The sequence below is a fragment of the Aulonocara stuartgranti genome (genome assembly GCF_965226115.1).
Source record: "Aulonocara stuartgranti genome assembly, chromosome: 14".
Classification (NCBI taxonomy): Eukaryota; Metazoa; Chordata; class Actinopteri; order Cichliformes; family Cichlidae; genus Aulonocara; species Aulonocara stuartgranti.
In genome coordinates this window covers 561,475-587,903 of record NC_138950.1, presented here as the reverse complement: position 1 = coordinate 587,903, position 26,429 = coordinate 561,475, and the positions used below count along the sequence as shown (strand labels likewise).

At 43.9% G+C, this 26,429-nt stretch overlaps 3 protein-coding genes and 1 long non-coding RNA gene across 7 annotated transcripts in view; 3 read left to right on the top strand and 1 right to left on the bottom strand.

Moving 5' to 3' along the window:
• Positions 1–21,399, bottom strand: part of LOC309687428 (dual specificity protein phosphatase 14) — a 179,456-nt gene extending 158,057 nt beyond the window's left edge. Inside the window, exons 1-3 of one of the 2 annotated variants that reach the window (XR_014270736.1) lie at positions 21,284–21,399; positions 17,051–17,367; positions 16,581–16,975 (exon numbers count right to left, since the gene is read on the bottom strand). Coding sequence is in view for 1 of the 2 variants with exons in the window: in XM_082502424.1 (XP_082358550.1) it covers positions 16,762–16,975; positions 17,051–17,361 (525 nt within the window). In the remaining variant the exon portion in view is untranslated. Of the gene's footprint in view, positions 1–16,573; positions 16,976–17,050; positions 17,368–21,283 lie in introns of those variants that run through there. The other variant, XM_082502424.1, reaches the window with a different exon arrangement.
• Positions 5,216–6,063, top strand: LOC309688414. The gene is made up of 5 exons (XR_014271072.1): positions 5,216–5,240; positions 5,657–5,681; positions 5,770–5,845; positions 5,927–5,943; positions 6,021–6,063. It is a non-coding gene; the product is annotated as an uncharacterized lncRNA (long non-coding RNA).
• polr2d (RNA polymerase II subunit D) lies at positions 9,212–16,502 on the top strand. Its single transcript, XM_082502421.1, has 4 exons — positions 9,212–9,477; positions 9,651–9,831; positions 9,906–10,001; positions 16,190–16,502. Exons 1-4 carry the CDS (start codon positions 9,399–9,401, stop codon positions 16,266–16,268), a joined length of 435 nt encoding a protein of 144 aa, XP_082358547.1. The 5' UTR covers positions 9,212–9,398; the 3' UTR covers positions 16,269–16,502.
• Positions 20,988–26,240, top strand: LOC309687414 (uncharacterized protein). Of its 3 annotated transcripts, none has more exons than XM_082502398.1 (5): positions 20,988–21,254; positions 22,073–22,659; positions 22,814–22,890; positions 23,335–23,586; positions 23,709–26,240. In XM_082502398.1, the coding sequence occupies exons 2-5, from the start codon at positions 22,113–22,115 to the stop codon at positions 23,964–23,966; spliced, it is 1,134 nt and encodes a 377-aa protein (XP_082358524.1). In that variant the 5' UTR covers positions 20,988–21,254; positions 22,073–22,112; the 3' UTR covers positions 23,967–26,240. The 3 variants fall into 3 exon arrangements, with proteins under 3 accessions (XP_082358524.1, XP_082358525.1, XP_082358526.1); XM_082502399.1 differs by having other exon boundaries at positions 20,988–21,259; XM_082502400.1 differs by lacking the exon at positions 20,988–21,254 and adding an exon at positions 21,438–21,532.
• The last annotated feature ends 189 nt before the right edge of the window (positions 26,241–26,429 follow it).

Genomic DNA, 26,429 nt, shown 5'->3' with positions numbered 1-26,429 from the left:
TCAAAATTGTGTCATTATTTTGGTCCATTGGAGTGTGGTAAGCCATCAAAGGCTGCTACTAGAAACTCAGAATATTACATGAAATCGCTTGTTTGGCCAAAAATGGGTAAATGATGTCATTTGGTAAAAAACATTAAAAACTACAATTTTCATGTGTTGAGTTTAGAATGAAAGCAATTTTACCTAAATTGCATGATATAGTACTGTCAGTAACAAGGAATCAAAAAAGGTGGTTATAATGGGTTTCAATTGGCCACAAATGGCCACGATAGAGTCAAGAGGAACAATTTGGTGTATAGTGAATATTATTGACATTATTAAGGAGCTGATGTTGAAAATTAAAAAATCTGAAAGAAATACACACCTTTGGGAAGTTTCATTCCACTTGCATTAACAGAACGAAAATGGTTGAAAAAAGAAAAGTGAAGTGGCCACAGATGGCCAGGATAGAGCCCAGAGGGTCCATGATCGCAACCCAAACTACCATCAGCGTCTCACTGTAACAAAGCCCAACAATATGAGCAGACATACGTCAGTTTGGTGTTGTGTTTCCTGCTCTTACTGATGTATGATTGTAAAGAGTTGTTCTCCTCTCTCTCGTCCTCTACAGAGCTAAAATGAAGGATCAAAGGAGACTCCCCTCACTCTTCCTCACTCTTGTCCTTTGCGTCTCTCCATGGTCCACCTCTGGAAAAACATTCTACAGCCACCATGGGATAAAATGCACCGGCGACTGTCATCCTCAGGGCTTATTGCAGACATACCAGTGCACAGTACACAAGACAGATGGCACAGAAGAACTACAGTACTGTTCACCAATGAGTGGAGTGGACTACAAGGGAAACGTGTGCTTTTATTGCTGTGAGCAGCACAACAATGGCTACTACCAGTGTGAAACAGCCTCGGGTTTGGGATACTGTGGAGATGTGATAGAGGACTTAAACCATTACACCTTAACATATGGTATGCCGTGTTATGATAGCTGTGAAACGCGCGGTAAGAACTACTACTGGTGCCATTCCACAAAGGGGTGGGATTACTGCTCACCAAGAAAAAACGTTGATTACAAAGGCAACGCCTGTCGCCAAGACCATCCCTGTGACACACATGGACGAGATTACCACTGGTGCTATTTGGACAAAGGAGGCTGGGACAAGTGTGGACGAGTGGAGCCAAAGGCAGTGATTCATGACACCATATCCCGAAAACGCTGCACTGATGACTGCCAGTATTCTCGCTACTTCTGGTGCCACATTCATGGTAGCTGGGACTACTGCTCACCTGCGCCAGACGTCACCTACAGAGGTGTGCCTTGTCGCTCAGATCACAATTGTGGAGACCATGGCAAGGGATATAGCTGGTGCTACACAACAGACAACAATAACTGGGATTACTGTGGAGTCATCTCTCCTGGAGAGTGCAGGTATTCTGTGCCACACCGCACCAAACGGCAACCCAAGAAACCCAATCAAACTAACCCACCACAGCTGATCTGTACTCGGGAGGACAACAGCAGGAGGAGAGTGACCATGTTCGAAGCAGTAGAAAATCACCAAACCATCGCAGACTCTCATAATTACCGTGCCGAAGCATTCAATTTAATTAATGAATGGGACGGCCGGGGCCTGGGCCAACAGGCCAGGTCCAACTTGGTTACATCAAGAAACCTTCGCATTGACCTACAGGGTCTGTTTAACAGGAGTAATCAGCAGTATTACAACCTGCAGGTCCAGGTGAAGAGCCAACGTGTTAGTGGAGAAAGCACAACTCTGGCACACAATGAAGCCCCTGTTGACACTCCACTTGAGTACATGCGTTTGGCCCTCAGGGAGAGTTTACGGAACCGAGCCACGGTTTCACTGGAAGTGACTGACCAACCAATAAACAACGACAACAGCTGTCACAAACGTCATTAATATTATCACTGAAACATATGTAGCTAATGAATGAGACAGAAAACTCTATTAACTTTATTTCTTCATCAGTTGCTCAATCACTGAATTCCACATAATAACCAGACAACTGTCAGACGATAAGCCTGAGTTATTCTGAGGCTTTGTACCATCACATGAAGATAACAGTAGTCTTCCATTTTGATTTCATTTTTGTTGTAAATATAGTTTAATATCTATCAGTTCATTGTGTTTCAGGCTTAAAAAGCAATTCTGTAGTGAAACAGTGTAAAATGACCAAATTAAAATTCTATATTTGTACTTTGTACGATGCATTTATTCAAACAATAATAAAGATAATGCCAAATAAACACATTTTTTAAAGACATTTCATTTCATTTTTACAGTTTGGCAAAAACAAATATTTTGTGAGGATAATATCACAAAGCCTGCGAGGACAAACTAATGATCATACTTTCTGTGGGTCATTGGTTTTAAAAAAACAAAATATTTACAACAGCTGTTCACATTAAATCCATCTCGGTTTGAGGAATTTTTAATTAGTCTGTCGCTTCAGCTTAAACCTCTCTGAGACTTTCTCACGGATTTTCACCTCAGTAACTTTTCCTATTGTACATTTTATTATTTTTATTACATTTATATTTAAAGGCATTTTAAATGTGACAAACCCACAATCGACATGTGCAGCTGCTGGAGCCAGATATAACAAACCTTCTGAATTAGCTGCTGAATTACACAAACCCACAGAGTTTACTCTTTTCAACAGACTGCATTTTGTTCTGAATAACGTTGCAAATATTGATCATTTATGGAGGTATTTGTCGACCATCTTTACTTTTAGTTATGAACTGTTCACATCGGCCTTAAACGTGATTCACAGAAGTGAACAATTTCACAGCTTTTGTACACATTACGTTTGAGCAATTCAGAATCAGACCTCGTATAAACACTTTTGTTCTGTTGGTTTTTCAGTTAGAGCAATTATATCACATTGAATAACACTGAACACTATTCCTAACTGAACCACAGATTTTGATGTAAATTTTGTCTGAATTTTCTCAAAGTTCAGGAATAGTTACACACTGAAATTTATACAGAGGAGGAATAATTAAAGGTCAAAAGAGTTAAAGTTACCTTTATTGTCAAACCTGTTATGTGTTCAGAACATATAGAATATCAAAATGACATTTATCTTTGACCCCCAGAGTTCAGACATAAATAAGGAAACGAATGAATAAAAAGCAAGAGGATTAAAGGAGAAAAGAAAGGCACAAAGTATAAAACTATAGAAAAACTGCATATACATAAATAATTTATAATGCTCAATGTTTAATTCTGTGGTTTGTTATCAAAAAGTTTTTTGAGCCCCTGAACTAAATGATGCACCACCTGCTTGCAGAACAACAGAGGGCGCTGTTGTTCTGCAAGGAGGACAAGCTGGGACTGGCAGGTCAGGGAGGGGCGGGGCCACAGGCACACAGAGAGAGAGAGAGACACCTGTTTGTGTGATTTGGACTCACCCCTTCAGGAACAGAAGAGAAGAAAACACAAAGAGCAGGATGGTTGGATCTGACTTCTACTGCAGGTAAAACACTGTTACAGAGCCCCTCTCTGGAAAAGTTGGAAAATCACAAAATAAAGTAACAAATGAGGATAAAACAGCTTCAGAAAGATCCTGTAAAAGTTATAAACTTTTAAATGAACATTGTGTCTTTCCTAAAATGTAACTTCCTCCAGTTGTTTGATTTATGTCAGATGACACTGAGGTTTAGTAGAGACATTAGAGTTTTCTGTTTTCTTCTACTGGTAGAAATGACATTATAGAATAGAACAGAACTTTTTGTCATTGTTTCCAAAACAGTGAAACACCATTTAACAGCTTCTTGAGTGATGGTGCAGATAAAAAGATAAAATTGCCTAAAAATTTAGATAGAATAGATAATTGAGATCAAATAAACACAAACACAACACAATGAGATCACACGATAACAATATGAAGTGAAAAATGAGTGTCAGAGGGATCTTTAGCTCCATTTTATTTCTATTTTAGTTATCAAAAAAACTGAAGAAAGAAAATTAAATGTTGAAGAAAAAGAAATAATAAAATGTAGTGTAAAATTAAAATAAGATTTGACCTGACATATGGTCATAAATGTACATTACACATAAAGTTCATAATACATACATATACTTATATTATATACATACATTTCAAAGTAAAGCAAAATGTATAATATATTGAGGCAAACTGGATTACATTGGTTTTATATTTTACATAAAATACTGACAACCAATGAAAACACATTTTATTTTTATTCATTCATTTATTATTAGACATTTTATGAGAATTGATCTGTTTTATTTTTTTTTCTCTGTCAGTTTTCAAAGCATGATCATGTTTCTTATTTTTCTCAGAAGACGTGGTTAAATATTTTCAGATCTTGGTGATGTGTTTTCATTGACCAGATCACATTTTTGTTTTCCTTTACCTCTTTATGAGAAAAGTAATATCATCATTTAAACTTTTAAAAATTACAAAACAAAATGAAACTGTCAGATGATGTTTTACATCACAGAGCTGTGATTTATATCATACAGAAAATGTTCATATATAATGTATTATTCAATGTAAATGTTTAAATGTGAGGAGAAATCAGTGACATATTCATAGATCGAATTGTACAAAGCTAAACTACATTGTCTGTTGTCTCTCTGCATAGTTTTTTCTTTGGAGAGTTTCCAGAGGTGAGTCCTTCAGGACTCATCAGAGGTCATTGAGGAGGTTCCAGGCAGTCCTGTAGTGCTGTAGTTTATATATAAGGTTTAACTGGTTTACCTGGACTCTGTCTTTAATAGACAGCTGACAGCCAATCAGAGAACAGGATTCTCTGTTGTAATGGTTAGTTTAGTTTGGGAGTCCTGGAGAAAATAGGAAAGGTCCTTGAGGAGGAGGTAGAGACTCTTTTGGGGGTAGCAGAGGTCTTAAAGGTGGTCATGGAGGTCCTTGATTAGGTTGTTGATCTCTATGGGGAGGCTGTGAGAGGTTCAGGAGAACATGCATGGCCTTGATCTGGTTTAAGAAGTCCTTGAAGAGGTTCTAGTGGTCCTTGAGCAGGCAGCAGAGATCTGCTGGAGTTGACGATAACCCAGTGTGACGTTTTCCCTGCAATAATGGTGTAAAGCAAAAACAACACCCCACAGTTTGTACAGTGTAGCGATGACACCATCTGCTGGTTGGAAAGATTATCACAGAAAATGCTGGAGGCTCTTCTGACATGTTATTTATTGTCATTTGATTTCAGCAGAGAGCACGGGACCACTAGAAATGTAAGTAGCTGAAAATGCTGAACCTATTACCCCAACCGGTCGCAGCAGATGGCCGCCCCTCCCTGAGCCTGGTTCTGCCGGAGGTTTCTTCCTGTTAAAAGGGAGTTTTTCCTTCCCACTGTCGCCAAAGTGCTTGCTCATAGGGGGTCATATGATTGTTGGGTTTTTCTCTGTATCTATGAAGCGCCTTGAGGCGACTTTTGTTGTGATTTGGCGCTATATAAATAAAATTGAATTGAATTGAATTGAATATTAGAAGGTGTTGTTTGCGTTTTATTCACCATCTCTTAACAAACTAAGTCCTATGAGAAATACTGTAAAATAAACATGCTTTCCTTATTCATATATACATTTGATTTTATTCTACAAATTTCACCAAGCATTGTCGCTTAACTCTCTTTTTATACTTTTAACAGGCAGAGTTTAGTTCACATATGAAAGGTAAGATAAACATCACAGCCTCTTGTGATAAAGTGTTACCAATAATTGTTTACAACTGTATTAACACATAAAGGGTTTTTATTTTTAGGTCCACTCAGTTCTGAAAGTCTTACACCTGGCAGTTACAGGCATTCACTGGATTTGGAGTCTCACTTAGAAAGAAGGTCTGACTTTATATTTTCAGGCTTCTCAAGATGCTTTTTTAAATGTCTTATTTACATGCATCTTTTTTATCTTTTATTTAGGACCCATCAAAGTCTAGGTAAGTATCTTTGGGCTCGTCATCATCAGTCATTATACAGTTACTGACTTAATAAGTCCCCCGACATCTACTTAAAGAAAGGGTCCCATCAAAACGCCATCACCATGAATGGCCTCAGACGACTTTGTCCCAATGGAAAAGCCTCAACTGGTACATGTGCTGCTACAGTCATGTGAAAAAGGGACGCTCCACCAACTGCTCTTAGAACTGCAGAAGCTTCTTGGATGAGAGGAGAAACATCTTCAAGGAAACTTAAAGAAGTCCAGACGCTTTTCTTTGCAAGCTTAAAATTTTCATAGAACTCTAAAAAAGACATTTGAAAGGTTATTGTCATGGTCCTGAGTCTGTGGACTCAGTGTTTTGTGTTTCCTTATGCTTTTGTTCATTCCGAGTGTGTATTCTGTTGTGATTTTGCCATTTGTTAGGTTTCTGTTCTTTGCCTGCCTGCTTCCACTTCTCTGTTCCCTCTGTCTGTCCATGGTGTTATTGTGTCTACTTATGAGTCCGCCTGTCAAGTTCAGTGTCCTGTCTGGTTCTCTGTCAGTTTCCTGTTTTATTGTGAAGGTCTCTGTCTGACGTGAGTGTGTTCAGGTCACGTTTCCCCTGTCCCGTCAGCTCTGATTCCTCCCAGCCGTGTTGCCCTCCTGTCTCTCATCCCCTGATTACTGGTGTGTGTATTTAAGCCCTGTGAGTTCTCCTGCCTGTTGCTGGTTCGTCTGTGTCCCACGGTGTCCTGTTCTGAATCTGAGATATACAGCTATACAGAAATGTGAACTATGCAAGTTAAAAACTGTTGTAGGATTAAAAATTATAGGATGTACAGAATGATTATTTACTATTATTATTATTTATTATTTATACTTCTCTGACATGCCTTCCACATGTGATGTTTGTGTAAGGGTAAGACGGCGCTGGCATAAGGCCCACAGCCTTAACCCAATTTCCTTCAGGGTTTTTTAAAAAGAGACTTTTTCATTTGATTCAGTTTGATATGATGGATTATGGAGAAAAATAGAATTGGGCTGAAAGGTCTGTTCTTTATTACGTATTCAGGTCGTGTATCATGTTTTTAAAAAGTAACTAAGTAACTAATTACTTTTGAAAATTAAGTAAAGTAATGGGATTACTTTCTTAGAGAAGTGATCAGTAATTAGTAACTAATTACTATTTTCAAGTAACTTGACCAACACTGCTCATCACATGACCCAAGGTGTGAAAAGGGTGTGTCGTCATCAGCAGGTGACACCACTCAAAGACCCTGCCCCCTATCATGTGACCTACTGAGATCAACTGACCCAAGGTGTGAGTGGGCGTTAAGACGACCAGATTACAGATGGCCGACAGTTGGTGTGGTAAGCCCCGCCCTCTGTTCAAAGATGGTCGTTCACAGTGGACATAGATGCTTCTTTCACTCCTCTTTCAAACCGTCTGTCTTCTCTGTCCAACATGTGAACACTGGCATCCTCAAAGAGTGACCTTTGACCTTTAGATGCAGGTGAACAGCCAGCTGCGTCTGAATTGATTTCATGAGTCTTTTACTTACTCCCAAAGTATTAAATACTTTGACACCCAGTTAAAGTAAATCCACTTGGCATCTTTCTTGGCCTTCAGACAACAATTCTGACGACTAAAGATCCAAATGGGACAGGAAAAAAATAAAAAAATAAAAAAAATAAAAAATTATTTAAAAAAGCATCTTAAGCACTTTGGCAAAATTCACTTTCATGTATCATCTGTTTCATAATGTCTAATAAGCATCATACAGTTAAGCATAATCACTACATGACAGAAGCACAAGCTTCATCTCTTTTAATAAACACAGTACACATAAAATCAGTGAGATGTTAGAACACTTTTATTATTATTTTAGTAAACAATCAAAGCCTACAACAGACAGCTGCTGGGGTTTGGAGGAGAACTGAACAAATATTTCAAATAAAATCTGATCATTTTTGGAGCAGCTTTCAGGATCTCCACGTATTAACATGCTGTTTTTAATGGATAGCATTAACAACCTGCTAGCTGCAAATAATCATGTGCAGTTCCACATGATTATTAACAGACAGAAAGAAAACATATTACTGATACAGAAATAGTTTTCTATACGAGATCGCTGCAAAAAGTGCAGCCTTACCTAATGTCCACCTACTGTTACTCATTTATATTAAGATTTAAACATCTAGTTGGTGTTGGTGTGGAGAGTAACCTTCAGTAACAGTAATGAATCACACAGCAATAGGACATTCATGTAGTTATAAAAAGCATGATAATAGATTAAGTAATCCAAAGTATTCAGTTACAAATACATTACAAAATACATTTTGGGGCATGTATTCTGTAATCTGTAATGGAATACATTTAAATGTACCCTTCCCAACACTGGGAATCACTTGTCACTTGATATTCGTACTTCAGAGTCCATACAGTGTTTCAAATCTCGTCTTGAAACTCACGTTTTTTACACTGGCTTGATGAAACTCAAAGTTCAGTTTGAGCACCATCAGGCTTGTTTTGTGTTTGTTTTGTTTTTATGTTAAATATGTTGCGTTTGCCTTATATCATGTGTTATTTTTCTATTTTCTCTTGTTCATGAACTACTTGTGAAGCACTTTGTGCTGTAGAAATAAAATTGATAGCTGATATTATGAAGTGGCTGTTTGGTTTCTCCAGGTCTGAGCTCTCGTCGCTGTACTGCACAGCTACACTAGGTTGTTGACTTTGTGGCCGGTGTGCTTGGAGAAGCCTCTCCTGAGTTTCTGTGATACCCAGGACCTCCCTGCTGTGAGGTCACAGCCGTCACGTTACGCCATATTGAGTCATACTGATGCTGCGTGTGTTTTATTGTGGTACAGCGCCACTTCCTTCAGGCGTTGGTGGTATAGTGGTTAGCATAGCTGCCTTCCAAGCAGTTGACCCGGGTTCGATTCCCGGCCAACGCAGTCTCCCTTTTACGACCGCTGAGACAGATTCTGTTCTGTTTCTTTTTGTCGGGGTTCAGCGGCTTCCGGCACTCATGTAACAAAATAATCTTTTTTTAAACTGCTTAAAACTATTCTCTGACACTCAGTGCGAAGCTGCCGCTCCCGTCCGCAGGAGGGCGCTGCTAGCAGAGACTGTTACTTTGAAAGAATCCCTGCCAGACAGGAAAATGAACTGTCGACCTGATTCTCTAATTTTATGTAATTTTTTTTTATATTGTCATCTCTTTGGCACAAACTGCACCCTCCTTCTGTTTTTCATAATGTTCTTTAATGTCGTCACAAAGAGCGGAAGTGACTGTGGGCGCCCCGGAAGTAGTTCTCGCTGTTTTCTTGCGGTCCGGAGCGGCGGCGCTGCTTTCTACCCCCCGACCGTTCTCTCCGGGATTTCACCCCCGACCTGCGCTTTGTTGCAGAGCTGCCAGGCTTGACCGGGCAGCTGTGTCTCACCCTCCGGGCGGCTTCACGCTCCTCGACATGGCGGCTGGAGGCGGCGCGGCTCCTCCGCATGTTGGTGATATTGAAGAGGACGCTTCTCAGCTGCTCTTTCCAAAAGGTGAGTACCTGCAGCGCGCGCACGCACTCTCGAACAACTACAGACACGCGCGGGCGGTCCGTGGGTGCACGCGGGTACACAGACCGAGCTGCTGTCTGTGGGTTCGGCTGAAGGTTCAAAGCCTCTCTGAGCTGAGTGATTGACAGATGTTAACCCCTCCTCCTCCCCCTCAGAGTTCGAGAACGCGGAGACGCTGCTGAACTCGGAGGTCCACATGTTGCTGGAGCACAGAAAGCAGCAGAACGAGAGCGCCGAGGACGAGCAGGAGTTGTCCGAGGTCTTCATGAAGACCCTCAACTACACGGCCCGTTTCAGCCGCTTCAAGAACCGCGAGACCATCACGGCCGTGCGCAGGTACGCCCCCGCCCCGGCTCCTACCCAGGTCTGAGGCGATCCGGTTCTGACCCCTGTCATCTTTCTGTCTTCAGCCTCCTGCTGCAGAAGAAGCTCCACAAGTTCGAGCTCGCCAGTTTGGCCAACCTGTGTCCAGAAGCCGCAGAGGAGGCCAAAGCCCTGATCCCCAGGTAAGTCAGATCCACGTCACAGCAGGAACTTCACAATAAAAGCCTCTGACAGCTGCAGTGTTGAGGTACAGGAGCTGCTCCACAGTTCATAACTAGCTGAGTTAAACACATAGGCAGGTTCAATTCAGTTCAGTTGTATTTATACAGCACCAAATCACAGCAACAGTTCCCTGAAGACACTTTATATTGTAAGGTCGACCCTACAATAATACATACAGCGAAAAACTCAACAATCATTTGACCCCCTATGAGCAGCACTTTGGCGACAGTGGGAAGGAAAAACTCCCTTTTAACAGGAAGAAACCTCTGGCAGAACCAGGCTCAGGGAGGGGCGGGGCCATCTGCTGTGACCGGTTGGATGCGGCAGGTGGAAACATTTGGTGTCACGGCCTTTTATGTTCCAAACACCGAAAAGGCCGTGGGTGGCAACGGGAGGTTTGCTTTTGGAACGCACTTCTGACTCCATTGTTTAAAAATCATATGGCGTTTATTTCGTGCAAAATTATAAACAAAAATCAACCAAATAACTTCTTACAACTTAAACGAAAGTTAACTTAATTTGCTTTAACAACTTCAAAAGTGGTCAAAAAATCATTTTCTAACCGTCCTGTCTTCCCATCAGACATTTGGCAAACAAAAAACCAAAAACATTTACCACACCCCTCCAGGTGCTCTTAATCCCCTGATTAATGGGAGGCTCCATAAGCTAATAAACCAATCACTTTCCAAAGAACTTTTCCAAAAATTAATTACAAATTTACTTAACAAAACTAGGTCAGCATATTCTTACAACTTTAAAGAACTAAAATGAATACAAACTGCATTTTATAAACATTCAACAAAAATGGCCACAACATTTGGAATCCAGAAACCACACCTGTGGGTAGGGATGGGTATCGAAAACCGGTTCTTGTTGAGAACCGGTTCCCACTGTTTCAATTCCTTGGAATTGTTTGCCATTTTTGCAAACGATTCCCTTATCGATTCCAGTCGCCCTGAATGACGTCACCACGTTGCGGAGCGTCATTTACCTGGCAGGAAACACGGCGCCTAAACGGCTCAAACGCTCAAAAGTTTGGTTATACTTTACAAGAACGGATGACAACAGGGCAACTTGCAATACTTGCAAAGTAGATGTTTAAGGGAGGAAACACTACGAATATGCAAAAGCATTTGCTCACAAAACACGCGATGACCTTAAATGAACGTCGTGTTTTTAATTCCACTCCGGACTCGTGAATCTCAACCCAGCAGCAGCGGTAACGTTTGCACGTCCTCTCCCGTTAATGCGGCACGTAAATAATCAACTAACAGTGCATATTATGTTAGCGCGATCTGCCTTATCTGCCATTACTGTGCGTTTAGGTGACCATGATGAGACAGAGTCTGGCTCAGATGCTGGCAGTTCTCGCTGCAGTCTACCGGTAGCATCTCCTTTCAGGCCAGGATAGACGAATGTCACCGAGCAGAGACTCAGTTTGTGGTCAAAGGCTTGCACCCATTTGCCACAGCAGATGATTTTCGGTAAGTGAATGTGTTTAATTGTAGGCAGGGACATTACTGGATATTCTTGTGTAATTGCTACAGAATAATTTATGTTATACTTTGTTATTGCTACAGAAGAATATTTATTTTATTATTTTACATTTACAATTTTTTTCCCCGGGGACCCTGTGACACCCCATTGAAGAGCCGTAGGCTGGATCTCTTAAGATCTCACTGTTGGGTTTGTAAGGCCATGTTACTCCTACATTTCTATCTTGTTCAAAGAGAAGATATAAAACAAAGTTCTAAGCTAATCGACCTTAGTGTTCTCCTTTTTAAAAAGAATCGATAAGAGAATCGATAAAGAATCGAATCGAAAATGGAATCGGAATCGTGAAAATCTTATCAATACCCATCCCTACCTGTGGGTGGGTGATCACAGCATGAGTGGGGTTGGTAAGAATTCCTTGCGTGTGTCTGTAGGAAGTCGTTGCACACAGACCATTTACTCTGTAGCTGAGGGGCGTGGTCACATGACCATCACATGGATGGTGTCGCTACCTGATCCGTACCGGAAACCCGATCGGTACCCCGCATGCACAAATCTTACGTCACTTTCTCTCTTTGCCAACACTGTGACAGTTAATATGATACGGTTAGCGCCCAGTTAGCTCCTAGCATTTCTCGACAGCTCTGCCTCTTTTTCGGACATTTAAACAATGGACACCTCCGTATACAAACAACTTCATGCTTTTCTCCTCAACAGAGAGCGTCCCCCGATTGAACAACAGCGCCGTAAAATAAGAAGAATGGCGCCTAATTACAGAGTTAATAATACAGACTTTGTAATGTGTCACGTGAAGATTCATCAGCCAGATGAAGTGTTTACTGACAATTGACAGTGACAGCGGACATTATCATCACTTTTCCAACAATCCTCTCCTCACAGACGAGCATAAACACACTCGATTATCACTAAATCAAATTTAACACACGTTTGTAACGACGCTAATTCAGTTTACAATAGGGTTCATTCGCTCGGTCAGCAGGTGGCAGTGTCCTCGTACACTGGCAGTAAACTGCCATTAAACGAACAGAAGAAGAAGAAAACATCTGCACATGCGCGGTAAGCATCGGGGAGTCCTGATCCGTAACTATCTTTTTATTTTTCGTTTTTGTCTACATTGTATTGAATGTTTCATTATTGCAAAAGTTTTAAGAGATACTTATTGTTAACATCTCAACAGATACTCTGACCTGTAACTATCGTGAAATGAAGTAGACGCCTTTCACACATGCGTGGTACCGATCGGGTTTCCAGTACGGATCGGGTAGTGACAAATGGGACCGTTCTGATTAAGCCCATGGAACAACAACCAGTTAGGCGAGGGCACGGAGAGTGATGCGTTTCCTGCCGTTCCACCATTAAATACACGGGTCGTGTTTCCTCCACAGGCGGGAAGTGTTACCTGTTCACACTTCTGATTTAATAATCTTAACGATTCAGATGAAAAATAAAAGATCACTGAAAAGCAGGTGGAGGTGGAGGCACAGGCTCATCCTGATTGGCTGTGCGAGTCAGCTGGGTGAGACAGTTGGCTTTAGTCTGAGCCCACAGGATGAACCTGTGACCACCTCTCCAGTTTTTTATATCAGTTTATGACTGAAATAATGATTTTTGGCACAGTGGAACAGCTTCATGAGACAAATCTGAACTTTATTGTACAGAATCTGGACAACAGAGCACTGCGTGTGACGCTGCACTCACACGGGCCACGTAAAACACTTCATAAAAACAGTCCTGACCAGCCCTGCAGCTTTATTTTGAAAGTTCATTTCAATTTTATTTATATAGCGCCAAATCACAACAACAGTCACCTCAAGGAGCTTTATAGGGGTGGGGCCATCTGCTGTGATTGGTTGGGGTGAGAGAAGGAAGACAGGATAAAGACATGCTGTGGAAGAGAGACAGAGGTTAATAACAGATATGATTCAATGCAGAGAGGTCTGTTAGCACATAGTGAGGAAGGTGACTGGAAAGGAAAAACCCAGTGCATCATGGGAATCCTAGGTCTATTGCAGAATAACAAAGCTACGTTCACACTGCAGGCGAAAGCACATCAAATCTGACTTTTTTTCACCCTTTGCGACCCGTATCCGATCATGGTAATGACAGTGTGAACAGCAAATCCAATATTTTCAAATCCAATCTGGGTCACTTTTGAATGTGGTACTGAATCCGATACTTACCTACAGTGGATGCTAAAGTATTCGGCCCCCTTGAACTTTCCCACATTTTGTCACATTACAGCCACAAACATGAATCAGTTTTATTGGACTTCCAGGTGAAAGACCAACACAAAGTGGTGCACACGTGAGAAGTGGAACGAAAATCATACATGACTCCAAACATTTTTTTACTAATAAACAACTGCAAAGTGGGGTGTGCGTAATTATTCAGCCCCCTGAGTCGATACTTTGTAGAACCAGCTTTTGCTGCAGTTCCAGCTGCCAGTCTTTCAGGGTCTGTCTCTACCAGCTTTGCACATCTACAGACTGAAATCTTTGCCCATTCTTCTTTGAAACAGCTCCAGCTCAGTCAGATCAGATGGGCAGCGTTTGTGAACAGCAGTTTCAGATCTTGCCACAGATTCTGGATTGGATTCAGATCTGGACTTTGACTGGGCCAGTCTAACACATGGATATGTTTGGTTTTGAACCATCCCGTTGTTGCCCTGGCTTCATGTTTAGGGTCGTTGTCCTGCTGGAAGGTGAACCTCCGCCCCAGTCTCAAGTCTTTTGCAAACTCCGAGAGGTTTTCTTCCAAGACTGCCCTGTATTTGGCTCCATCCATCTTCCCATCAACTCTGACCAGCTTCCCTGTCCCTGCTGAAGAGAAGCCCCCCCAGAGCATGATGCTGCCACCACCATATCTGACAGTGGGGATGGTGTGTTCAGAGTGATGAGCAGTGTTAGTTTTCACACACAGCGTTTTGCATTTTGGTCTCATCTGAGCAGAGCAGCTTCTTCCACGTTTGCTGTGTCCCCCACATGGCTTGTGGCAAACTGCAAACGGGACTTCTTATGGTTTTCTGTTAACAATGGCTTTCTTCTTGCCACTCTTCCATAAAGGCCAACTTTGTGCAGTGCACGACTAATAGTTGTCCTGTGGACAGATTCCCCACCTGAGCTGTAGACCTCTGCAGCTCGTCCAGAGTCACCATGGGCCTCTTGGCTGCATTTCTGATCAGCGCTCTCCTTGTTCTGCTGTGAGTTTAGGTGGACGGCCTTGTGTTGGTAGGTTTACAGTTGTGCCATACTCCTTCCATTTCTGAATGATGGCTTGAACAGTGCTCCGTGGGATGTTCAAGGCTTGGGAAACCTTTGTGTAGCCTAAGCCTGCTTTAAATGTCTCAGTAACTTTATGCCTGACCTGTCTGGTGTGTTCTTTGGACTTCATGGTGTTGTTGCTCCCAATATTCTCTTAGACAACCTCTGAGGCCGTCACAGAGCAGCTGTATCTGTACTGACATTAGATTACACACAGGTGCATCTATTTAGTCATTAGCACTCATCAGGCAACGTCTATGTGCAACTGACTGCACTCAGACCAAAGGGGGCTGAATAATTACGCACACCCCACTTTGCAGTTGTTTATTAGTAAAAAAATGTTTGGAGTCATGAATGATTTTCGTTCCACTTCTCACGTGTGCACCACTTTGTGTTGGTCTTTCACCTGGAAGTCCAATAAAACTGATTCATGTTTGTGGCTGTAATGTGACAAAATGTGGGAAAGTTCAAGGGGGCCGAATACTTTAGCATCCACTGTATCCGGTGTTTTAGAAAGCGACTGCTGTTTGAATGGTCCTGTCGCATTAAATCCGTCTTTTACTTCACTGACACAAGACCGACTACAGCCAGCTTGAAGGCCTGTGGTACATAGCCGATTATTAGAGATAGGTTGATCATATTTAAGATCGAAGCATTAATTAATGGCAGGACTTCTTTGAGCAGTTTTGTAGGAATGGGGTCTAAAAGACACGTTGATGGTTTGGAGGAAGTAATTATTGAAGTTAACTCAGAAAGATCAATTGGAGAAAAAGAGTCTAACTTAACATCAATGGTACTAAGAGTAGCTGTAGATAATATTACATCTGTGGGATGATTACTGGTAATTTTTTCTCTAATGATAAAAATTTTATTTGTGAAGAAGTTCATGAAGTCATTACTAGTTAAGGTTAAAGGGATGGTTGGCTCGACAGAGCTCTGACTGTTTGTCAGCCTGGCTACAGAGCTGAAGAGAAACCTGGGGTTGTTCTTATTTACTTCAATCAGTGATGAATAGTAAGATGTTCTGGCTTTGTGGAGGGCTTTCTTATAAAGCAGCAAACTATTTCTCCAGGCTAAATGATGATCCTCTAAATCTGTGACTCTCCAGATTACGAGTCGTCTGCTTTAGGCTACGTGTTTGAGAATTATACCACGGAGTCAGGTACACAGCTGCAGAGAGATTCAGTTTCCTGTCCAGAGCTGGTCCTGGTTCAGTTCTGCAGATACTTCAGAGCAGAACCGGCAGCAGGAGGCGGCAGAGCAGCAGGTGGCGTCAGTGATCTGTGACGATGCTGTGTTTCCATGACGACACCTGTGTGTGTGTCTGTGTGGTTGTTCGGTTGCTGTGTCAATAAAGTTTTCTGTGTTTTCAGCTTGGAGGGTCGCTTCGAGGACGAGGAGCTGCAGCAGATCCTCGATGACATCCAGACCAAGAGAAGCTTCCAGTACTGAGACCTCAGCCCCCCACACACACAGCCCCGCCCCCTACAGCCCCGCCCCCGGACTAATGTGGTCAATCTGCTGTCTTGATAAAACTTTTTCTTACTTGTTGTTTTCACGCGTTTCTTGCACATGCTCAGTTCAGCTTGATTGCAGGGTTGTGTGCAGCGTCTGACCTGAACTGTTGCTGATGCCTTTTTTTTTTTTGTTTTGGGGGTTTTTTTAAATAAAGGTTTGATTGAACCAGTTGCTCAGTCATGTGACTTTTTCATTTGTACCATAAAATTACAAGTAAATAACCGTCTGGCACCATAACACACACACTGCAGAAAACAGATGATTTCAGCGGCATTTAAACCACGACCAATCGCAGAGCAGCACTCTGAGGCCCAGAGAACAGGAGAAATATGCACAGGTTTATAAGCTCCTCCCAACAACAGGAAGAGCACGTGGAAGCAGTTCCTCAGAGCGCTTCAGACCGAAAACGCTGCAGAGCCAGCCAGCATCAGACATTCAGGCAGTGCACCGCTGCAGCGTCCGAGTCCTCCAGAGCTTCAGGAAGGACGCCGCCTGGTGTCCTCGCCATCCTCACCGTGTTCCTACCAAACAGGGTCCTCTCCAAGTCTATCAGCTGCCTCCAGAAACCAGCGTTGGGTCGAATAAATGGTCGCTGCTCCAGAACAAGTTGGTGAGCTCGACGGAGGCTGAGACCCTGAGACCTGAAGCACAGAGACCAGAACCACATCAGAGACCAGAACCTGACTGTCAAAGTGAGACTAAAGCACTGTGGCTACCTCATGAGGTAGGCCATGATCAGCGCAGAGGACCGGCTTCTGCCGGCGGTGCAGTGGACCAGAGTTGCCCCCGTTTGGTTCTGGTTGATCCGTTCAGTTACCAGGTCGAAGTACTCTCTGAGGGGGGCATGAGGCTGGTCCTGGACGGGGATGTGGAGCACCTGCAGACCATCCAGTTGCGGGTAGGAAATGTCCTCGAGCCCACTGGCGTTGATGATGAGAGTGACATTTCTGCTGGTCAACACACTGGTGTTCAGAGCCGAGTCCAGATCAGTGAGGAAGAGGCCGGCAGAGACCCGAGAGACCCGCATGATCCGCTGCAGGAGGACACATCACAGCGGTTCAACACAAACTGAGGTCTAACAGAACAAGGACTCAAAGAACAGGAGCTCGCCACTTCCTGTCAAATTCTCTTCAGTGAGGCGAGCAGCGGTTCAGCCAACCACACAGAACCAAAGACAGTTAGCGGGCTCTGACCAGACTGGAGACAGTACCAGTATTATTACTTCCAGGCTGGACGACTGTAATTCATTATTATCAGGATGTTCAAAAAACTCCCTGAAAAGCCTTCAGCTGATCCAAAATGCTGCAGCAAGAGTCCTGACAGGGACTAGAAAGAGAGAGCAGATTTCTCCTGTTTTGGCTTCCTGTTAAATCCAGAATTCAAAATCCTGCTGCTCACATACAAGGTCTTAAATAATCAGGCCCCATCTTATCTTAATGACCTTGTAGTACCATATCACCCTATTAGAGCACTTTCTTCCTGTTAAAAGGGAGTTTTTCCTTCCCACTGTCACCAAAGTGCTGCTCATGGGGGTCAAATGATTGTTGAGTTTTTCTCTGTATCTATTGTTGTAGGGTCTACCTTACAATGTAAAGCAAGTCTAACAGCAGTTAGACTATAACTCCTCAATCACGATGTCATAAGTCACTGGACACTGTGAACATCCACGGTAACCACTTCATGCATAATGGACCTTCCATGACCTTCCAAGCTATATAGTTTATGTCTTCCGTATTTCCAACTATATCCATAATCACATACTGTGTATGCTACCATTGTATATAGTGTATTATCTTACTTTTTTCATTGATTGTACTTAAATTGTATTTTTGTATTTCCTTCATATATCTGTACCTGAGCTGAGGTGACGCAAAAATTTCCCCGTTGTGGGATCAATAAAGTCTTATCTTATCTCTCTTGAGGCGACTGTTGTTGTGATTTGGCGCTGTATAAATAAAGTTGAATTGAATCAGCATATTAAAATGCATAGTTGGTATTTTTATGCATCACTGTTTTTCACTATTGTAAACAAACAAGAGCAAAGCGTTTTGTCAGAAGTGGATTCGAAGCCACGCCTCCAGGTGAGACTGCGACCGGTGTTCCAGATCAACTGGCGTTTAGATCAACTGGCGTTGGTCGAACAGATGTGTGGCAGTCTTGCGTTTCAGGAGCTGCTACCGACAAACCAGCAAAAAAACGCCAAATGTGTCACCTGTGACACTTGTGAGGTTATCTCAAACACACTCCGTCAGTCTTGATGCTGTTGAACAACAAAATGTTTAAAAATGTGGCGAGTTTACCTGGTGATATCCTCATGCGCGACGCGATCGCGAAAACAGCAAACAAGTAACACCACGCCGTTGTTGTTCACAGGACAGCAAGAGTAAACGATCGGGAGACCCTTGTCGTCGTTATCGTTCCACTCGCACGGTTTATTTTACCGAATTCAGCGTTTTTGCTCCACAACTAAAGCGAGCAGTTTGCTCTGTGCACCAACATGGAGTCGAGTCAACCAGCGCCACCTCTGGCCAAGTGCCACAGCCTACAGCCAGATCAACTGGTGACACACATCTGCAGCATGTTTGAATTCGTGTCATGCACATTTGTACCTTTCAATTGTGTGTTTGTGCATCATGCAAATAAACCTTTGAAATGAATGAAATGATATCATGTATTTATTATCAGCCTACATTTGTACAAAATGCCAAATGACATACACATAAGAATCACCATCCTGATATCAATACTTTTGCCCATAAGAAAAATGTCGTGAACAAATATATGACACACCAATATTTCACCAGTGTTGTAACTCACATGTCGCCAGCATAGTCTGCCTGTGTCTCCCCTCTGCAAACGCACATTTCAGAGTTGGATGTGATATACAGTCTGTATAAGTGTGGTCAATCCCATAACGATCCGTAAGGGGATGGCAGCTACGCTGAATGTACAGCAGTCACACAGTGATCAGCAATAAACAGTCCCCAAAACTTGCATATAATCCCCAATGTGGAGCCCATCTACTGACTACCACATAGCAGCTGGACCAGTCCCCAATGCAGGTCAGTCCACTGCTGCCACCTGTGGCCAAGTACCATAGCCTACCACTAGATTAACTTGTGACACACATCTGCACCTGCTGCTATGATCACATTGAGTAAAGGCTGAGTGGCTGCACTCACACGTGGTGCATCTAAATCTACCCACAAATATGTTGAAACATGCAATGCCAGCAATGTGGATTGTCAACACTACAAACAATCAGTAAGCAAAGACTACACGGGTCAATTCCTTCTGTCCATCATCCAGCCAGATATACGTATGACACACATCTGCAGCTGGTCCCATCACCACGTTTGAATATGTTACCTGCACAACACATTTGTAATTGTCAATGTTGTCTTTGCTGTCCCATAAACCATGCAACCACATGAAACACAATTGTGTATCCATTTAAATCCCATCATATACATGAAGTTGTAGACATCACAACTCCTTCTGTTCATGTTATTACCCAACAACAATATGCATTCCACACATAGATCACATAGAAATATGTCATCAGTGTGCTCACAACACACCTTGTCAGAATAGGCTGCCTATGTCTCTACTGTGATTCTGTATATTTCAATTGTGCAACTGGAGTCACATGAGGCAACCGTGTGGTGTTTGCTAGGAACACTGGTAGCCAATATAGGTGATTAAGCAGCACAGCTGGAAGGAATTGGTAGTCATATGCAGTCTATATAAGCCCAGTGAGTACAACCAACATCTGTGGGTTTCGTGAGGTGGTAGCAGTCAGTGAATTTACAGCAGTTAGATAGTGATTAGAAGGCAACTATAGCCAGTGTGGTTGGGAAGAGCTTGTGAGAGAGTGGACTCCTGAAAGTGAGTGAGTGAGGTGTGCTAGTTGGTTTGTGTGGTGTGTCTGTTAGTCTGTGTGTTTGTGGTACAGTGGAGTAGGTAGATAGGTGGACAGGTGTAGGTGAGGGAAATGGATCCCAGAATTGTGAGGGAGCTTCTGGAGTTCAAGCTCCACGATCGCTATCCTGAAGGATCAACCAGCAGGGAAAGATATACAATCAAAAGAAGAGCTGAGACCTTCAGGATAAAACACACAAACACACAATTGAAAGGTACAAATGTGCATGACACGAATTCAAACGTGCTGCAGATGTGTGTCACCAGTTGATCTGGCTGTAGGCTGTGGCACTTGGCCAGAGGTGGCGCTGGTTGACTCGACTCCATGTTGGTGCACAAAGTAAACTGCTCGCTTTAGTTGTGGAGCAAAAACGCTGAATTCGGTGAAATAAACCGTGCGAGTGGAACGATAACGACGACAAGGGTCTCCCGATCGTTTACTCTTGCTGTCCTGTGAACAACAACGGCGTGGTGTTACTTGTTTGCTGTTTTCGCGATCGCGTCGCGCATGAGGATATCACCAGGTAAACTCGCCACATTTTTAAACATTTTGTTGTTCAACAGCATCAAGACTGACGGAGTGTGTTTGAGACAACCTCACAAGTGTCACAGATGACACATTTGGCGTTTTTTTGCTGGTTTGTCGGTAGGAGCTCCTGAAACGCAAGACTGCCACACATCTGTTCGACCAACGCCAGTTGATCTAAACGCCAGTTGATCTGGAACACCTGCACACAGGTGGGCTGACGGCAGCTCGTCCTTCGTACACAGTGATAGTGATGATGAAGAGTGTTCAGCGTCTACTGTGGCTGTATTAACAAACTCCAAACCCGAGTCTTCCGGTTGTTATTGATACGATTCATCGATGATCCCCCAGATTATTGGGAGCAGGCTGAGCTGAAACATGCCGGGACGTGTCTGGTGTCACGGGATAATGAGTCAGCGAAGCTTTAAATAGACTCGGTTTCGTTTCTGCTCTCAGACCGACAGCAGAGACAGGTAAGGTACATTCTGACACTTTCACTCACCTGGCAGTTAGATAAGGAGCCAGCCCGCTGGTTTACAGCTTAATGAGCGTAGAACAGACAGGCCGAGGTCTGGAAACACGAACTAACCTCGCCGTGTGCTCTCAGAGGAGCCGGAGCGGCTTCAACCAGACTCTATTCAAAATTCATTCACTTTAGGGCCTCCTTCCGTTTCTGTGTTTCCCTGTTTTTCTGTTTCAAGAGATCAAGCTATTTCCCATAAGACGAGGACCCTAAGAACACATTATAAAAGTAAGTAAAATTGTATTAAGACAAGGATCACGGAGTGCTTCACAACAAAATAACAGCGCATAAAAACTAAAAAATATGAGCTTTTAGTTGTTTCTTGAAAGACAGACGAGGAAACGTTAAAGTTGGCCTGATTATTTGGAAGGATCTCCCTGAAAAACGATGAACGCTGCCTTCGTGAGGTCCGGGCCGAAAACCAGAGCGGCTCCTCCCCGTGAGTCTCAAACGCCTCCCGGTGAGCCTGCGTCCACCGGAGCGCCGAGCTCCGTGTTTCTACACAAATCTGAACGGAGTCTGGTGGCAGGAGTGTATGGGCTTGGGGACGGGTCGGGCGATCACGTGGTTTGTTTCGGCTGTTTGAACCGGATGTGTGGCGAAACATCTGACTCTTCAAAATAAAAGCCTCGGTCGACTCTGTCAAGTTAAAAATCTGTTATTACCCGTTTGATTCGATATTCATTTCGTTTCGTGATTTTATTTCATCTGATCACGTTTATTGCTTCCTGGATTCAGACTCTTCTGCTTTTCATTCCTTTCCTGCAGTTTCTCTTCTGGTCCCCTTTCGGATCAAGACCCAACAACAATGCGGAACCACCACACCAAGCAGACTTCCACAGGTACTGGCACGGCTCAGAAACCAGTCCTCCCTCAGGTCAGATACCACCCCTCCATCCAGACTCCAGAAGGCATCACTGGAACCAGAACCTCCAGTAAAACCAGACCCGGTGCTGCGCGCCCCCTTCAGACTGGGACTGACTCCCGGGCAGATCCAGGAAACAGCGGCGCCCAAAAAGCTGCTTCGGCTGCGAGACCTCCTCCTGAAGGAGGACAGAAACGGGCACAGAAACCTGTGAAGGAGGCGGTTGCTGCTGATCCAGATCCTCCCCAGAAACCTTCCCCAGCAGCCCCTCCCAAACCCGAGCAGGTGCCCCTGGATGTGGGTGTCCGTCTGGACCGGTGTGTGGTGGAGGAGGTGGAAGTCTTGACCCGCGGACAGAGAAACAACCCAGACTGGTTCGCTTGGAGGAAGAACCGAATCACGGCCTCGGTGGCACACAGCATCGCTCGCTCCGGCTTTGTTAACGGCAAGAGCAAAACTCCGCCCACCTCCTACCTGGCTGCTGTCACAGGTAGGCCACACCTTCTACCACCTGGTACCCTGACTCCATATAAATGTATCTTTTAGCAGCTTCACCAGGACGTCTGCTGGTGTGAGTTTTTATTGTAACACGTGCAGGATCCCGAGAGGTCAGCCAGTAACTGGTTACCTGACTGTCTCGACAGGTGAGGGGCCCAGAGTCCAGACCAGAGCCATGAGCTGGGGGGTCCACATGGAGGCTGAGGTCATCCGCAGGTACCAGGTGTGTTTCAGCGTCTTTGTAACACTCCGCCATCTCACAAACACGGCCAGCAGGATATATGGGCATTATGAGCGCTCTGAGTTAAAGTTTAATTTAACAAGTCAAAGAAGCTCAGTATCACGAGGAAAAGACTAAAAAGTGCGACGCCTGACAGGTAAAATACAAATAAATGACTAATTACTAATTATTATGGTAATGGTCAACAGTGAACAGAGAAAATAATAGTTTTAAACCAGTGACGTGAAAGAAAGATGTGTATAAAATAATAAGAAAACCAGAATCAGTGAAAAATATCAGAAAACGCACAAAATATGTGAGAAAACCGCAATGATCACAAGAACGTTACAAACTGGGGACGAGGAGGAGGTCCTTCACTGCTGTTTTCTACACACTAAACTTTATTGAACATTTGCTGATGATGTCACTGATTACATCACCCCACAGAGGCTGAAGTCCTCGGCGTTGGGCCAGCAGGTCTGCGTTCGGGACTGTGGCTTGTTCGTCGACCCCCGGAGGCCCTGGTTGGCTGCCAGTCCTGATGGCATCGTGACGGACAGACGAAGCGGCCAATGGCTGCTCTGTCTGGAGGTGAAGTGTCCCTACAAGCACAGACACAGGCGGGTGGAGGACGCCTGCAGGGAGGACCCCGCCTTCTGTCTGCAGCTGCATGAGGAGGCCACACGGGAGCGCGGCGGGGTAGCAAACACACATCAGTCTGCTCCTCTTCCTCTTCCTCCTCTTCCTCCTCCTCTCTGATTCTTCCTCCTCCTCCAATTCCTCCACCTCTTCCTCTCTGATTTCGTGTCCTCCTCCTCCAGATTCCAGTGTACCGCCTGAAGACCTCCCACAGCTACTACACTCAGATCCAGTGTCAGCTGGCGGTGACGGGGCTGCGGGAGGCCGACCTCGTGGTCTTCACCCTGAAGGAAACGGCTGTGGTCCTGGTGACCTTTGACCCCGAGCTGTGGGAGGAGACAGTGTCCAAACTGGAGGTGTTTTACAGGGACGCTGTGCTGCCTCACGTCAGGCAGAAGATGCAGCAGCGTGCAGCAGCCGCTGGGACGCCGGAGCTGTAGAGGTCCAGGGCTCGCAAAATCTGTTTTTTGCCAGTCTTTTTTTCCAGTCGGGCTACCAAAGTCTATCTCTGCCCTGTCCGTCGGGCTGTCGTAGGAAGGAAAAATATATGTCAATGCTTTTGCATTCTTTCGGAAATGTAGCTGGGTAATTATGTCATTGGCATCGGTGAGCCACTGCCAATATGTGACATATTGAAATCGCGTTTGAATTTGCGCTTGTTTTTTGCTTTCACTTTGCAATCGCGTGAACTGTGTATAGAGAGCGACAGCACTGATCTGTGAGTGATGATAATTTGTGCACCAATTCCTCTGACATCGTCTTATCACTCATTAGCTTACTATGCAAACATGACAAGTGAAATCTCCCGCAGCTTAAACATGTGAGAGGTTGATCACGCAGAGAATCGCTGAGCTTATGTGAGTCCGTGTGTAAAAGCAGCAGGATTTATATTTGACTACGATGACCTGGATGACTGAGAACCTTCACAGACAGATATATATTTTAGTTCTGCTGAGCCAAATAAGACAGGTCAGGGTGAAGAAGTGACAGCCAAAGAAAAGCTTACCACAAAACGGAGAAGTTATGACAAATCAGACTATAAGGCAAAAAGAAAGTGCAGCTTTATGGTTTCATGGACAAAAGAATTTCTGTGGCTGCGATATGACGAGCTAAATAACCAGGGCTGCACATAAGTGGTCCGCAGGTGCGCATTCGCTGTCAAAATAAAAGACACGCACAAGATAAGAAGTTGCAACGCGTGTTTGGGTACATAAGATTTTCTGGAGGAGGACAGACTCTTAAAGTTTAGAACTCTTAAAGATGTCGAAGAAGCTCCTTTAAGCAATTACTGTGATGTTCCTCCACCTCCAAAGAAATGTCAGAAGGAGTTCGAACCACAAAAGAAGCGCGTATTCTCGGACAAGTGGTTGCAGGAGGTGAGCTGGCTTCAAACAAATGATGAACGCACAGAGATGTGGTGCGGAATGTGCCGTGAAAATCCCACTCTAGGACAAAAACACTGCCTTTATATGGACGCAAACGCGCGCTGCAACTTCTTATCTGCTGCGCGTCTTTTATTTTGACAGCGAATGCGCACATGCGGACCACTTATGTGCACCCGTGTAAATAACATAATGTTCTGCCGGGTGTGTTGTTGGTTTTCCCTCGATTTCTGAGTCGACAAGCGCCTTTGTTACTGGGACCAGTCATTTTAAGAAAGGCCCCCATTAGAAACGCATTATTGCTCAGTCTGCAATATCTTTCCCAGAACAAACACCAATTGCAAACTAAAAATAAACCTGAAAATCAGTTTAGAACAGCTACTATGTTGCAAAGAGTGAACGACCACTGGCACAATGTAGCCGTCTGTGCAAACTTCACAAAGCAAACGGCCTCGATCTTGGTTCCACTCGCCTCTTACCGTGACTTCAGTGGAAATTTCAAAGTCAGGATCTGACACAGATTCATGTCCTACACAGTTCTTACAAGTTCATAGAAATTTCTGTTCAATTAGAACCAAGTATTTGAGTTGATGATTGTAATTTCTATACAATGTTGTAATTTGTGTTTTAACTATTTTTTGATTAATGTTTTGTTTCCTTTACAATATTATACTTTAATGTATAATATTGTAAAGGAAACAAAGCATCAATCAAAAAATTGCTCTTTTTTTATTCGGGCTACTTAAATTTATTTTGGGCTACCAAAAACTGAAGAGTCCCTGCCCGAAGGGCTACCGGGGATTTTAAAATTTTGCGAGCCCTGAGGTCGCTACCTGCGGGAAGAGCTTTGTGGCCCGAAGCGTGTGGGGTTTACCCGCAGTCACGGCAGGTGGCGTTCTGCTGACAGACGCTGTCTTTAATCATGTGATCGCCACATATTTGGTTCATGCCGTCATCATCAAAGCATGCTGGGAGAAAGATGTCTCGCCCGGCAACCTTCCTGTTTGACCGCGATGAGTCATCATGTGGAACCTGAGTGAGCTCCACCCGCTCTTCATTTTGATAAACTGGAGTCACATGACCTCCGCCCTGCAGGTTGTTAAAGTTGTGACCTCGTAGCAAAAAGAAAATGACTGATGGTATGAAACCACAAAAGATCTGCTGATAGAGCAGCTGTGCAACAGCGCCCTCTGCAGGCCTGTTTTTCATTGAGTTGAAGTGTAATGACCCCACAGGTGCCGGCTCCTGGCCCACTGTGGAACTGTGTGTTTTACTGGTGAGCGGACGGCGGTTTTAGTTTCCTGTTAATAAAAAATCTTTTTTTGAAAGCCAGCTTTGTCTCCACGCTCGTTGTTGCTACGCCGCACCTCCCGGACTCCTGTTGGAGCAGCACGACGAACCCCTCGGTCCACACGCACCAGTAGCGGTCTTAGATACGGGCGACGCGGGCGGTTGCCCGGGGCGGCATCACAGGCATCGACAAAAAAAAAAAAAAAGTTGCTCGTACTCCTGCTGCCCCGA

Coding starts and splice junctions, on each gene's coding strand:
- LOC309687414 (XM_082502398.1), top strand. CDS start 22,113: ATGCGGAACCACCACACCAAGCAGACTTCCACAGGTACTGGCACGGCT. Junction 22,660..22,813: donor CTACCTGGCTGCTGTCACAG/GTAGGCCACACC, acceptor CTGTCTCGACAG/GTGAGGGGCCCAGAGTCCAG. Junction 23,587..23,708: donor CCACACGGGAGCGCGGCGGG/GTAGCAAACACA, acceptor CTCCTCCTCCAG/ATTCCAGTGTACCGCCTGAA.
- polr2d (XM_082502421.1), top strand. CDS start 9,399: ATGGCGGCTGGAGGCGGCGCGGCTCCTCCGCATGTTGGTGATATTGAA. Junction 9,832..9,905: donor ACCATCACGGCCGTGCGCAG/GTACGCCCCCGC, acceptor TTCTGTCTTCAG/CCTCCTGCTGCAGAAGAAGC. Junction 10,002..16,189: donor GCCAAAGCCCTGATCCCCAG/GTAAGTCAGATC, acceptor CTGTGTTTTCAG/CTTGGAGGGTCGCTTCGAGG.